Raw genomic sequence first — 14,950 nt, 5'->3', positions numbered from 1 at the left:
TCTTCATGTTTAAACCATTTGTGCACCCAGTGCTTCTCTTCCCTTTTCACTGATAGCAAAGCACATCTTCAATTTCTGTACAGTCTATCCACACATGGGACATGATGCAGGTGATCACATCAGGAAATAGCGGTTCCGAAGGGCCATATATTAGGCTGTATGTCCCTCTGCCCTTATTGGAAGGCAGTGCTTGATAAGAAGCTTTGTGTTCGGGCACAGATCCTCAAAGTTTTTTCTTTTTTTGCTCATCATTTTTTTTTCTTCTTAGTAACCTCATTCCTCTTTTATTCTGTTGCATCTTGAAACCCGTTTTGTAGATTAAACTAAAACTTCCAACGGAAGGAGCCCATACTACGACCTTTATCTTAATATGGGAAGTCCCGTAGTTCTGAAAATTATTAATCGAGAACAAAGGGACAAGTGCAGAACTAGCTTAACCTTTTAACTTCAATTGGATGATGTAAATGAGGTCAGAATTTTGACCAAATGTATTTCTAGCATTGTGAAGTACAAGAATAACCTTTATTTACTGAGGATATCATTCTCAGGCTTTCTGGCAGTGTTTTAATTTTTGACTTGCCACTTACATTGAAGACAACAGCATTTGCAGATATAGGTATGTTTTTCTTACCTATAAACACGGTTTCATTGATCAAAAGAAGAATAAAGACCTAAATACTCTTATTACAGAATGTAATTGTGCCACTTTGATAGTTGTTTGATTGGAAATATATATCTGTTTTTAATTGTGTGTCTTATATTGTGTGTTTGTACCTTTATGTGGAGGAGAGAGGATATATACCATAGATGGCAGTTAAATTAAGTACCTTTCTGAACTGTTCAGGAGTTAGGAGAAATTGTCAAGTGCTTGAAGAGGAAAGGCACTGGAAGTGCAAGGTATAATCACTGTGACTATTCACCAATGGCAGAGCAAGTAGAGCCTAATTCAGAGGCCACTGAAGTCAATGGAAAGACTCCCATTAACTTCAATGGGCTTTGGAGCAGGCACTGAGTGAGATTCTGCCCCAGGGCAGTGAACAATAAAGATCAATGTAATTATGATCTATTGCATCAGATGTTTATAGCACCCTTTTGAATCATAATTTTAATTAGTTCTGATCCCACACAGCATTCAAATGGGAAAATTTAGAACAGCTGCTGCTTCATTGCTTCGGCTGTCATCAGCCATTTCAAAACTTGTCAAGTGTTTCAAAAACATAATTCACATCTCCTGATTGGCTGTCCTCTTGTCCAATAGATGAGGTCGTCATTTCCCACCGTTGAAGTAAATAATTTTATTCCAACAAAAGCAAGAGGGAACTACTTGTTTGCAACATTTAACTCACTCTGCAGTTAACTAGACATATGTGCATATATGCATAACTAGACATATGTGCATACCTACACAGTACCATTTTGCTTTGTTTTTTGCTATCGATGAAGGTAAAGAGGTTGATGACGCTGAAGAGGTGACCTGTTTTGCAGGAAGTAATAAAGGCAGCAACTCTGAAGTTCAGTCACTCAGCTCCTTCCAGTCAGACTCAGGTGATGATAATGGTAAGAAATGATTACAGCATTATTATATTGGGGACGACTGATCAGTAGAGGTTGCCACCACTTTCAGTTGTTTCCACATCTTGTAAACCCATCCAGCCCTTATAGAGAGAGGGCTGGAATCTGGTAGAAAATCTAGTGCAGTCTGAGCACAGTCTTGGGAGCACAGAGCTCCTGCCCTTTATGAGATGAGGCATGAGGTGAGGCAGGGGGCATGCATGGACCAACAGACACTGTTTTCAGATGTTCCGGCTGTGGGCTCATGGTGCACATTCATAACCCACAGAGGAATACAGATAGGTACCACACGTCTCAAAGGACCTCCAGTTGCAGGTGAGTAACTCCTCTTATTCACTTGACTCAGTCTTTTCATCCATACCTTAAAAATAGAAATTTCAGACATTTTGACCTTTTCTGTGGTACTCATGCCCATAGAGTCTCAGCACCTCCCACACAGGAATGAATCTATCCACTCTGTTCCCTTGTAAAATAGTATTCTCCCCACTTTTCAGCGGAGGAAACTGAGGGACAGGGAGATTAAGCATCGCACAGAAAGCCTGGCATAGCCTGGAACAAATCTGTGAACCTACGATCTCCTGAGGCTCAGTGCAGTCCTTTAACAAGAATCACCCTTCCTCCTTCCATTGTAAGATGTTCAGAGTTTTCAAACCCCAAATTATAAGCACAATAAAAAGCTTAGAATATGTGTTCTTGGTGATAAAAAGTAAACCATCCCAATCATACCTTGTACCAGTGTTCGGTTGAAATTCTCCTCTTGGAGCCATACCCCGTCTGGAATGAGTGCAGAATGTATAATTGATGCCTCCCCCATGGAATGAAGGGGAGAATTTTACTCTTTCTTTCACAGACAGGGTAGCAGTTTTTAATTCATAGGCTACAAAAAATGCTGACTATAGCTGGACGGTAGCTATCAAACAAGTGACTGTTTTCCTTTTCCTTTATATCTGAATAAACTGAACACATTCATATTTTCTTGTCCAATTGATTATTTTTCCCTCCCCCTTCAAAATAAGTAAAAGAAAAAAATGCACATTTTTATTTAAAACAAAAAGAGCAAAGACTCAGTTTCCTTGCAGTTAAGGCCAAGCTTCCATGCAGTTCAAGACCAAATTTTCAAAACTGGCTATGTAATCCTGCATTATTTGTTGCACTTCTGTTGCATTTGCAAAACATGCATTTGCATGTGCATGCAGTTACCTTTTACGCCAACCAAATTCTAACTAGTGTGAGTGCAGGCTTTTCAGGTACCTGATCCTGTAAGTCAATGGCAAAACTAGAGTTGCCAGCCCTCCAGGATTGTCCTGGAGTCTCCAGGAATTAAAGATTAATCTTTAATTAAAGATTATGTAATCTGATGAAACCTCCAGGAATACTTCCAACCAAAGTTGGCAACCCTAGGCAAAAGTCCTCCTGGGAGCTGGATTGGACCCTTTGTGTCCATACACATTTTGTGGAAGCAGCATTTAAAATATGTCCCTTAAAGATAAGAATTCTAGTTCAGTATCTACTGTAATCAAGGCTCAGAGAGCTTCAGCGAGAATAGAAAGGCCTTTTAGGTCATCAGCGTCATCCCACAGAAATCAGTGCAGAATAGCGTATTCTGTTTTTTGTGATTTTTTTCGCTGTATGACCCCCAAAGAGGAGCACAGACAGAATTCAGACATACATGGACACACACACAGGGGGTAAGGAGACTCTCCTTTTAAAGCAGTTAAGTGTTTCTCCAGGAGCAGGACTGGAAACAAGGCTGGAGCAAGAGCAGGGCCTGTGGGACCCGTCACCACTATCAGGCAGGGGATTGTTCCAAGCCATTCTGTGACACTGAGCTACTGTTTCTCCTGTGAGGCTTATATAGGTGCCCTGAGTGTCACCAGAGCAGCTCCTGGCTTGTGCATTGACTGGAGCCTGGCAGAGGAATGACTCATCACTGCGAGGGATTTAATCAGGCTCTGGTTCAGGGATGACTCACCACCTCACATTCCCATACTGTAGTTCCATTCTAAAGCTAGTGAATGAATCAGTCTTGCAAAGGTCAGAGTGTTGACTGCATAGCTGCTCACCAGCCACGTCCTCAAGGAGACACGAAGGAGGAGTCGTCATTACACTTCTTCCCATCAAGGTTGCGCATGACCCTGCCTGCAACAGACTGTCCTCTTTTGGGACTGGGCAGTGTCCCAAAAGAGGACAGTGCAAAAATTGTAGGGTGTAAGGTTTTCATTTTCCACTGACTTGGGAAGCTTGTTCCATATATGGAAGCAATAGAGCTCATCTTGCTAGAGCTGGGAATAGTTCCTCTAAAAGTGCCATTACAAGCAAAAGGTATTGCTGCTTCCTTCTAAGAGAAACATCCTACTGTTCATTCAGTTTGTATCAATACATGGGTAGGCAGCATACGTTCCTCCTAGTGTTGCTGGTTTGGGCCTTTCTCTGTGGATTTCCATAGCTTCAGTGGGTTCATCTCATAATTCTAACATTTCTTTTGAATGCTTTTTATTATGAACATTTACTGTGACTGGGTTTTTTTTTAAGGTGACGTTTGAATGTGTTTAAATTGCTTGTCTCAGTTTGTTGTGCTCAGAGTAATTAGCATTAATTTTCGTGATCAAAAAAGGAAAACGATGTCTTAAAATTCCTTATAAACCTTAATGGGAAAAGAATGCCTGCTCTCAGCACAAAGGTTTTGAGAGTGCACTTTGAAGTCAAGTTACTGTTTCCTGTAAGAAGGAATTTTGAATGGATGGGCTAAAGCAAACTTAAAAGGACACTATCAGGTTACTGGGGATCTAGGGTGGGTGAGTTGGTTCAGGGATCAGAGGGACCCCTAGTTCTCTCCACAAAAGCTGACCCTGTTCGTGGATGCTACCCCTGTCATAATGAATCAGCCAGAGGGATTCCCTCCAGAACAGCATGAGGAGACTGAGTGCACAGCCTCTGCAAGTAGTCCCAGTCCCTGCTATCTCTTGCAACTGGTCTCAGAACCCAAACTCAGATCCCACAGGGAAGGGTAACTCCTTAACATAAGAACGGTCATACTGGGTCAGACCAAAGGTCCATCTAGCCCACTATCCTGTCTTCCGACAGTGGCCAATGCCAGGTGCCCCAGAGGGAATGAACAGAACAGGTAATCATCAAGTGATCCATCCCCCATTGCCCATTCCCAGCTTCTGGCAAACAGAGGCTAGGGACACCATCCCTGCCCATCCTGGCTAATAGCCACTGATGGACCTATCCTCCATGAACTTATCTAGTTCTTTTTTTCAACCCTGTTATAGTCTTGGCCTTCACAACATCCTCTAGCAAGGCGTTCCACCGGTTGACTATGTGTTGTGTGAAAAAAATACTTCCTTTTGTTTGTTTTAAACCTGCGGCCTATTAATTTCATTTGGTGACTCCTAATTCTTGTGTTATGAGAAGGAGTAAGTAACACTACCTTATTTACTTTCTCCACACCAGTCATGATTTTATAGACCTCTACCATATCCCCCCTTAGTTGTCTCTTTTCCAAGCTGAAAAGTACCAGTCTTATTAATCTCTCCACATATGGAAGCCTAATCATTTTTGTTACCCTTTTCTGAACCTTTTCCAATTCCAATATATCTTTTTTGAGATGGGGCGACCACATCTGCTTGCACTATTCAAGTTGTGGGCATACCGTGGATTTATATAGAGGCAATATGATATTTTCTGTCTTATTATCTATCCCTTTCTTAATGATTCCCAACATTTTGTTCGCTTTTTGCACTGCCATTTCCATGCGAGGCTGACCCTGGTTTTTAATATTTTGTTTTCAACTCCTGTCTCTCAGATGCCTCACACTAGCATCACAGTCTCTTCGGGCTTTGCCTTTTTTTTTCATTAGCCATGCATTTGTATTACCAGAGGGACGGACAAGATTTTTTTTATGTCTCCAAATTGTGTGTGCCAAATCTTGCACTAGTTGGTGCTGCTAGGCTAAGCAGTGACTCCGTAATTTATGCTGGTGGAATCCTGCTGGCCAAGTGGCCACTTAGTGCTCCCTTCACCCTCTTTCCCCAGTCATGCAGCAGCATATAATGGAGGGTTTTTTATCCCTCTCTATTACTCATGGTGCATTAACAGATATGGGTCTCCCTTGTTTATATGATTATAATCACTGATGGCATCTATAAGGTCAACACAGCTCAAGGATACGGTTATTTGGTTAACCAGGCCTCTCTCTGCTAAATGGCTGTCAATGAGGGATGAGAAGAGAGGCTATTTCTGGCTCAATAAGGGGGCCTCTTCCCAAGACCATTAAGTTGGCTCATGGTAATTAGAGATGGGAAAGACTGTTCATTCATGAAGAGTCAGCACCAATTTAATGGAATTCTTTCCAGTGACTCCAGTAGGCCTGGGACCATGCCTCAGTGCAGGGGCTAGCCTCTCAGCAGAAGCAGAATGGGATATTAATCAGAATAATGCTGCACATTCTGAAACCACCTATGAAAACTTGTTCGCAAAAAATGTCAAGTCCTGGTTTGCCAAGCTGTGAGATCGGGAGAAGGTTCAGATAAGCTTTTGAACTTGAAGTAGCTCATCCAAAACCCAGGACCTTGTGGAGTCCACTCGTCAAGGTGTCTATGCCATACAATGCTGTTTGGTCCTGTTTAAACCGTGATTGGTCTAAATTAGTTACTGGTAAAACACATGTTTTGAACCCACAGGACATTCAATGTAGCATTTTATTTAACGCGGGTCGAAATTTGGACTGAAAATTTGACTGTGTCCTAATTATAGCAGCACTGCCTAATGTCCTGGAGTTACTATACTGTAGGGTACGCACAGTAAATAAGTAAAATATCTCTATTAGGAAATAGATTAAGTTGAAGGCTTAACACCATTTCAGATCTGTGTGATTGCCTCAAAGATAATGATTCCTTGGAACGCACCACACTGTCTCTGGAGGACTTTGAGCAAGAATTAATTTGAGATTAGTATCTGGTAAAACTAGATACTACTTTGGTTAATTGAATCAGCTGGACAGGCCCGTTTGAATTTATGAGTCGATATTCATCATTGCATGTGCCTTTTTGGAAGTAATGCTTTGGAATTTATCACCATGTGCTTTTCCATTTGAAAAATATACAGGATTATCTGAAATGAAATGTGTTGGAAACCACTGCATAATTCATGAATTGTTTGGCAGCCTTTTCCATGCCAGTTCTGTTTGAGAAATTTTAATGTGGGAACATATTGTGTGTGTTTTTAAATACTAACCTAAAGCTGTCCTTCCCCTCCCTTTATTTTCTGCTCTCCCTTTTCCACAAGCTTCCATAGTGACTGTCATACAGCTTGTCAACAATGTAGTTGACACTATAGAAAATGAAGGTATTTAATTTTTTTTCTTTATTATTCTGCAACCATTGCCTCCTGTATTCTTTGTTGAAACACTACAGCAGAACCTCACTAATCTACACTGACTGGCAAGCCCACTACAGATGACGGCTTTACAAATTAGCAAGGTCACAGACAAACACAGCAGAATAAGAGCTAGGATGATGCATCACAAAATCTACTTTGGTAATTTTGGGTGACATCCAGGGTTCAGAAAGGCACACGGGGCTTGATCCTGTGCCATTCAAGTCAATGGGAGTTATTCTGTTGACTTGAATGGGAGCAAGATTAAGCTCATGACGTAGCCAAATTCCTGTGGCTGTCCTACAGGTAGATGCATGGGGACTGTTTAGCCCCTGACCACAATGGAGCTAAGTTCTGCAGTTCTTCACTCCACAGGACCACATGGAGAGGAGATGAGGGCTGAAGGTAGGTGTGGGCATAGCCAAATGGTCCCAAATGCCACAATGCCAACACAGGGGTTGTGCAGAAAGTTATGGATGCTACTACAGAAACATGTCCTGGTTCTCAGTTAGAGTGAGGGTTAGATAGCCCCCCATTGGAGGCCGTGTTGCCTAGTGAATAAAGCATCGGACTCAGGAAAAACTGGGTTCTGTTCCCAGCTGGAACACTTAGCTTGCTGGGCAAGTCACTTCACCTTGCTGTGCCTCAGTTTCCCCACTTGTAAAATGGGGATAATTATACTCTCCTCCTTTGCAAAACACTTTAAGATCTACGGGTGAGAAGTGCTATCTAAGAGCTAGGTTTTATTATTTATTTGCTAAGCCCATCAAGTCTGGATTGCTCAGGATTTCATGCTTATTTGGCAAGCATAGTTTAGTTCAGCCTTACAGACTGCTGCTAGCCCAGGCTGAGTAATGTTTCTGATGTCTTTATTATAATGGCAATAAATGGGGAGCTAGATGATTTTGTGCCCAGGCTAGTATATTTTCATGGCAGTTTTCAAAGATTCATTTAGCCGGAATTGCTTATGAATATACTTGCTTATTTCCTGAGATCTAAGGATATACCCTTAGCAGTTGTCTAACATATACAATGTAATAAAACCAATACAATGAGATAATCAATGTTCACTAACAAAATAGACTCCACCCCAAGTTAAGAAAATAAGAAACAATGCCAATACCTCAGTGTCTCAAGGCAAAAACTTGAAAAACAAATTGGCTGCACACCATGCCATAAAGGTCAGTTGACTCAAGACAATATAGAAATAAATTTCAGAAGCCTCCACTGAAAATGTTGTGCCCACCTCCAGACTCCTGATGTGAGACATAGATGTTCTGTGGTAGAGTTGGGTGAAAGCAGTGGATTCTTAGGGTGTCTACGCTGCGAAGTTGTCGACAAAAAAAGCCTCCAACCCCCCACGAAAGACAAAAGTTTTGCCAATGTAAGCAACAGTGTGAATGTGGCTTTGTGACAAAGCTAAAGCCACTCGCGGTGTAGACAAGCCCTTAGTCACATGAGACCCCACAACATCATCTGCTGTTAAATCCCTGCTGGGAAGTCAGGGGCAGGGGGCAGAGGGCATTGTTTCATGTGGGAATTGTGGGTGGTGCAGGTCAGCAAATTAGTGAGGTTCTACTGGGTAGTGAAAAGATGCAGCTGCTAAGGTACTGGTGCGCCGTGGGTACAGTATAATGGCACTGACTGAAGACCGCTGGGAGGAGAAGATAATACTGGTTACAAACAAAGAGTGTTGTCAGTGTAATCCAGCGGTCCCCAAATTGTGTGGTGCAACCCCCAAGGGGGGGGAGCATGGAGGAACATTTCGGGGGGCGCAGCTGGGGCCCGGGCCAGCCCCCACGTGGGGTGGGGAGGGAGTGCCACCCAGTTCTGCTCCTGGCCCCACCCCCAGCTGTGGCACCAGCCTTGGCCCCCTTACCCCGTACCCCCGCCCCCCCTCCCAGAGCCACAGCCTCGCTCCTGGCCCCAGGTCGGGGTGGGGAGCACGAGGTAAAAGTTTGGGGACCACTAGTGTAATCATTCCTTTTAGGCTCTTTTTGGACAATATTTGAATGGCTAGTGGAGGTTCAGTGCCGCCACACCTGCAGCCTCCAGGCAAGCATGTCCCCAGCCATCCCAGAGACCAGTTGGAAGGCTAGCATGTCGTTTACTAACCGCGCTACATTCCCATGTAAACTGGCCTGGTGCTGAATGAGAGCTCTGTGTGATGTTAATAAATTGAGCCCCCAGGGAACTGGGATGCTTTCCCCCCGACCCCCCTTCCACACACACTTTTATCTTAGCCCTGGCTGGGATACATAGATGAATACATTTGAAGGCCATAAAGTACCTTAAGTACCTTTATGATGATTTAATCTGACCTCCTACAATAACACAGTCCATAGATTTTTGCTCAGTGATTTCCTGCATTGAGCCCAGTAACTAGTGATTGAATTATTAGAGCTTCTTTTTAAGAAAACATAACAGGTTACTCTCCTCCCGTTTAACACAAAACCTTCATCCCTCTTCTCTTCCCTAGCCCATTTGGAATCCCCCTTCCCCCATCAGCTAGCATGGCAGAACAGTTTGGGGGGTCACGGGTGTAGGATCAGTGAGCATGCAATCTTGGGTAGTATAGCTGATGACCCCATGGAATGGCTTTCTATTCTATTCAGGTTTTTATACCATGCCCATCATCATGATACACCTCTACCTCGATATAACGCTGTCCTTGGGAGCCAAAAAATCTTACCATGTTATAGGTGAAACCGCATTATATCGAACTTGCTTTGATCCACCGGAGTGCGCAGTCCCGTCTCCCCCATCCCTCCGGAGCACTGCTTTACCGCGTTATATCCAAATTCGTGTTATATCGGGTGGCGTTATATCGAGGTAGAGGTGTATCTGAACTTGGGTGGGCCGAGATTTGTTTGAACTGGCCCTGAGAATGGTAGAGTCTTATTTTTCCATTTCAAAGTGAGCAAGAGAGAGAGAAATGTATTATACAGTTATAAACCTTTACAGACTGTGGGTGGCCTTTTCATACTAAGAATTCCAGCTTTAATTTAATTCCGTATTTGTTAAGGGAGGATAGATAATTAAGATGATGAAAGGAAAGGAATATGACCTGCGGATACAAGTGACAGAATGTTTCCATATATGCCTATGTTTGACTCAGCAAGCTTACCTGGTACGTTAAACTGAGGTGCAATTAAAAATGCTATTAAAACAACGTACAGCCAGCTGTATTTTAGACATATGCATGCGAAGAGTTGTATTTTCACCTGTAACTTTATGCTGGTAGCAAGCTTTGAATTACCAGCTTTTACTTTTCACTTTGTATCTAACAGTGTCTGTTATGGATCAAGGACAGAACTACAACAGAGGTGACTTTTCTGAGATGCTTTCTGCCTTTTGGACTGTGTCGGTGGGGGGGGAGGCATTGGTTTCTGTTTTCTCAGTATCGATGTGCTTCATCTGTCTTCCCTCTTCCGGATTATATTATGTCCAAATTCTGCATGCTTGGGAATTTTGCCATCCAGTGTTTACTTCAGGGGCCGTCCATACTTTTCGACCTCTCAACCGTTCACTTTGTGTGTCCTGTGTATTTTCTCTCCTAAAACAAAGTTGTTTGGGGGTGACAGACGTGCTATTTTGAGCATGCTGGACTTTTTAAATCTCTTGTGAAAAATATTAATTCACAGATTTCTAGCATTTTGGTTTCTTAGATTCATAATTTCTAATACACTTACTTGCATCCTTCAGTGTGAAATGCTTTCAGATGGTCATGTTTTGTTTCTTTTAATCTTTGTGTTGGCACCGTGATGTAAAGTTGTTTTTCCCCCCGCTGGGGAGAGCATGGCTGACTGGTTTTAGCAGGCTATGGAGCATGCTGATTATATTTGCATTTGTGGCTGAAATTTGCTGTGACTATTTGCTCTGTAGCAGGTGCATGCAATAGGTTTTGTTCTTATTAGTTACTCTCCATCCTAAAGAGTTTGTTCCCCTTTACAGCTTATCATTGGGACACCTCTGACTGGATGCCAAGCGCTCGTTTGTCTGACATTGAAGAAGTGCCCAATTATGAAACAGCAGATGGAGGCTCGGTACATCATGGAAGTAACAGGGAGCTGGAAACTGATTACTACCTTGGTGGCTATGACATTGACAGCGACTATCCTCCTCCTCACGAAGAGGAGTTTTTAAGTCAGGACCAGTTACCGCCTCCGCTCCCAGAGGACTATCCAGACCAATATGAAACTCTTCCGCCATCCCAGCCAGTCTCTATGGCTAGCACACTCAGCCCAGATTGCAGACGGCGGCCACAGTTTCACCCTAGCCAATACCTCCCTCCTCATCAGCTCCCCAATGAGATGGACGCTGCTGGGTCTCAGACTGTGAATGAATTTAGTACTTTTGCTGTTGTCCCAGGCCAGAGCGTGGAAAACGTTAGTGCAGGTAAGATGCCCTTATCCTTACACAACTCTCTGGATGCCTCCTCATCTGACATCTCAGCCAGCTGTGGCTTTGACGATTCCGAAGTAGCCATGAGTGACTTTGAAAGTGTGGAGGAACTCATCCTAGATAATGTTCACATTCCATTTGTGGAGACCCAGCATCAGACACAAGTGTAAAGGAGGCTTTTTTTTTTGGTGGTCATTTGGTCCAATTAACAGTATAAATACTGAGAAGACATTTTGGTAAAGATGTATTTATGTATATTGGGCAAGACAGAAATCCAGTATAACCTATTAACTTGTTCAGAAATGATACTGTATGTGCAGACACAAAGAGACCAGTTATGTTAAGCTGTATGCCACAAAATTGTTACAGACAATCTGGAGAATATATACCATCTATTTATTACCAAGAGTACACTCACAGAATTTCTGAGGGGGGAAACAATTTCACCTTTTAAGTTCCCTTTCTTCACCTGCTATTTATTTGGTATTGTATTATTAAAAGTGTTACAATCTCTCCGTGCAGTATTAACAAACGGGAGGATGATTCCAAGAGGCACTGTTGCATGAAATTTTAGGTCAGCTAAGAATTTGCTCATTAAAGAGTGAAAGAATTTGATCATATGTAAAACAATTCCATTGGTTTTATTAAAAAAGCATTTAAAAGACAACTTATCGACATGGATATCTGTCCATAAATAATTATTTCTTATAGTTTTGTTTATATATCACATCAAATCCTAGCTTGTGCGTATAGAGTAAGACAAATATATGCATTATATATTATACACCAAACTAGACTAGGTTGGTTGCCATTATTCAAACTTACTTTCAGATGTTTGTGTATACATTGAATTATGAGACTTTCCAAATATTGTGACATTTAACCCTTGCGAGTTTGACTCACTAATGGCCAAATTCTGCCCTTAGTTACACGCGTGTAACTCCCAGTGACTTGTGTACAGAATGGGACCACGTATCTGAGAACAGAACTGAACCTGAACTACATTTTGCTGCTTTTATTTTGGGCTTCCTTGCAGCTTTTTAACAGCAGTCATAATGCTGTCATAGTCCAGGTAAATTAGTTTTAATGAATTTGCATACACATTCTGCTATAATCTTAAATTGCTAGATCAACTACAGTTGAAAAATGTCCTGCCCTCGAGTTTGTGGAACAGATCCTCAGCTGGTGTAGACTGGTGTAGTCAATGGAGGTATGTTTATTTACATCAACATCAGCTGAGTGTCTGGCCCTGTGTTCCCTCAGAACTCCCAAATAGTATTCACAGACTTAAAAGCACTTTTGTATAATACTGTAAAATGCAAAACAACACATCAGGTTAATTTTTGGCATTTCACATTAATCATCCAGAGCAGGTTAAACGCAATATGGAAATCTGTTTTTTCCACTCACTGCAGTAAAAAATATATATGCGCCCTTTACTCAATGCTGTGAAAATATTTTTACGAGTAGTTCTACAGCATTTGTACATCTCTGTGGCTATATGTTGTACATTGAATAGTAGGAAGTCTTCACTTTGCATTAATGTTTTATTATCCACATCCTTCCCTAGCAGAACTCAGTCATTCTGAAAGTTTATTGAATAGGTAGAAGTTATGGATGAATGGATGCTCTAACAGGTTTTTCATGCTGCTGCCTTATCCTGTTTCTTGGTCAAATAAGTTAACTGGATCATTTTTAGGAAGAGAGATTCTTGACTGAACTGAATTTTACCCATTCGGTTGTCATAAGTCAGTCTTATTTCTTATCATACAGCTGGTGATTATTCAAAAGTTGCCCCAAAAGAAAACAGGTTATTGAGAATGTTACTTATATAGTTGTGTAGCTTGTGACACTTTTAATAAAACATGGGCTCTAAAATGTGCAGTGTAACCTGATATTTCAGTGCTTCCCTCCAGGATATCATATATCAGTAGAAGATTGGTTTTACTTTGGATCATGCAACAATTCTTCATTAGAAAACAATCCAGTTACAGTCTGTAGAGGTACATAATTAATAAAGTGGACTTTAGGCAAGAGAATGTACTGCACATACAAGTATTATGAAGTACTTGCCTGCATATAATTTGTGTTCATTGAATTTATGAATGTCACTTGGTCACCTCAAAGCAGACATGCTTCTGTAAGAGTGATATGTTCTAAATGTGTTCATGGTACATTTTGATCCCCTTTCCCTCCCACTCTCCCACCATTTTTAAGAAAAAATACAGATTTCAAATATATCATGATTGCAAGGAAAATGAGGGATTTCCCTACAAACCATGAAATAGTTTGGCTAAGGCCAAGGCACAGATTCAGTTATGCAGCATGACCATGCCTTGCTTATAAAGTTTACATTGCAGAGAAGTGGTTGCAAGGAATAGATTAGTATTACTCCAAGGATAGGAATATTTGAGTTTTAACAAATTTAAAAAGGTGCAAGTTTAGCTGTTGTGCAATAGTTTTAATGCTGATATGAATTTCTATGAATTAAATACTCTTTTAGCACATGGCTGTGACATACATGGGGTTTGTTTCAAGTCAACTCTTAATGTACTACATTTTGAACTATTATGCAATGAACTCTCTTTTTTGCCCCCAATTAGTTATTAAATATACTCACCATCTTCATCTGTAGAAAACATCTTTGGGTAATAGATCCCTGAGACACTGGTATCTAAGTTATTTTCCTTATAGGGACATATCAAAAGTGTCACAAAGGGAAACACAATTGGTAACATAGCAATTGCCATACCAGAAAAGACCAATGGTTCTTACTAAGCTTGTTGCCTCAGTAATATCTTGTGGGCAGTGAGTTTCACTGGTAAAATACACTAGCTTCAGTATATACTTCCTTTTCTGTCTTTTAAATTTTGTTGCCATTTCATTTAATCAAGCATCAATTTGTTAATGTGCTATGGAGAAGGGGATATAGGAGCACATGATTTACCTTCTCCGTACCATTCATGATTTTATATACCTCAATATCTCCTCCTCTCCAAACTAAATAGACCTCCTGTATTCAGTCTTTCCTCAGACAGAAACCCCTCAATTCCTATCCCCACTTTTGTTGCCTTTCTGGTTCTCTTCCGGTTCTTTTCAATGACCAAACTTGAATGCAGATCTCAAGGTGAAAACCTTCCCAAGCATTACAGCGTGCAATAACATTCTCACATTACTTTCTATCTCCTTGTTAATACAACTCAGCATCTTATTTGCTTTTTTAATTAATGGTGTGCTTTGGTTAACTCTGATATGAACCAAATGAGTACATAAGTAGGTAGTTTACACTATTCCATCCGATGTATGTTACTCTGTCGTATGATGGGTTTTTTTCTGTTGCTGTCTTCTCAGCTGCCTAGTTAGGCCTTTCCTCACTGTCATTGTGCCTATAGAGTGTCACAATTCACATTCCTGTAGAGGGCTCCACTATATGATATTTCCCTTCAGATTCTTCTGTAAAGGGTTTTCACAGAATGACTACAATATCAAACGATGATATTCCACGGCAAAACCACAGTCCTTTATGGTAAATACCCTCTTTGCTTTTTATTTAAAAAAAAAAGGCAGCAACTACTCAGAAAATAAATTCGTATCT

General features: G+C 41.3%; 1 protein-coding gene across 1 annotated transcript in view; it reads left to right on the top strand.

The window, feature by feature from the left end:
- FAT3 (FAT atypical cadherin 3) overlaps nucleotides 1–14,644 on the top strand; it is a 186,078-nt gene extending 171,434 nt beyond the window's left edge. The window contains exons 25-28 of the mRNA XM_034779231.1: nucleotides 1,444–1,557; nucleotides 6,862–6,921; nucleotides 10,242–10,277; nucleotides 10,906–14,644. Of these exons, the coding sequence (XP_034635122.1) occupies nucleotides 1,444–1,557; nucleotides 6,862–6,921; nucleotides 10,242–10,277; nucleotides 10,906–11,525 (830 nt within the window). The 3' untranslated portion in view covers nucleotides 11,526–14,644. The remainder of the gene's footprint in view (nucleotides 1–1,443; nucleotides 1,558–6,861; nucleotides 6,922–10,241; nucleotides 10,278–10,905) is intronic.
- The last annotated feature ends 306 nt before the right edge of the window (nucleotides 14,645–14,950 follow it).

This window comes from Trachemys scripta, chromosome 1 (assembly GCF_013100865.1).
Source record: "Trachemys scripta elegans isolate TJP31775 chromosome 1, CAS_Tse_1.0, whole genome shotgun sequence".
Classification (NCBI taxonomy): Eukaryota; Metazoa; Chordata; order Testudines; family Emydidae; genus Trachemys; species Trachemys scripta.
Note: the sequence above shows the minus strand (reverse complement) of the source record. Positions and strands in the feature narration are given on the sequence as shown.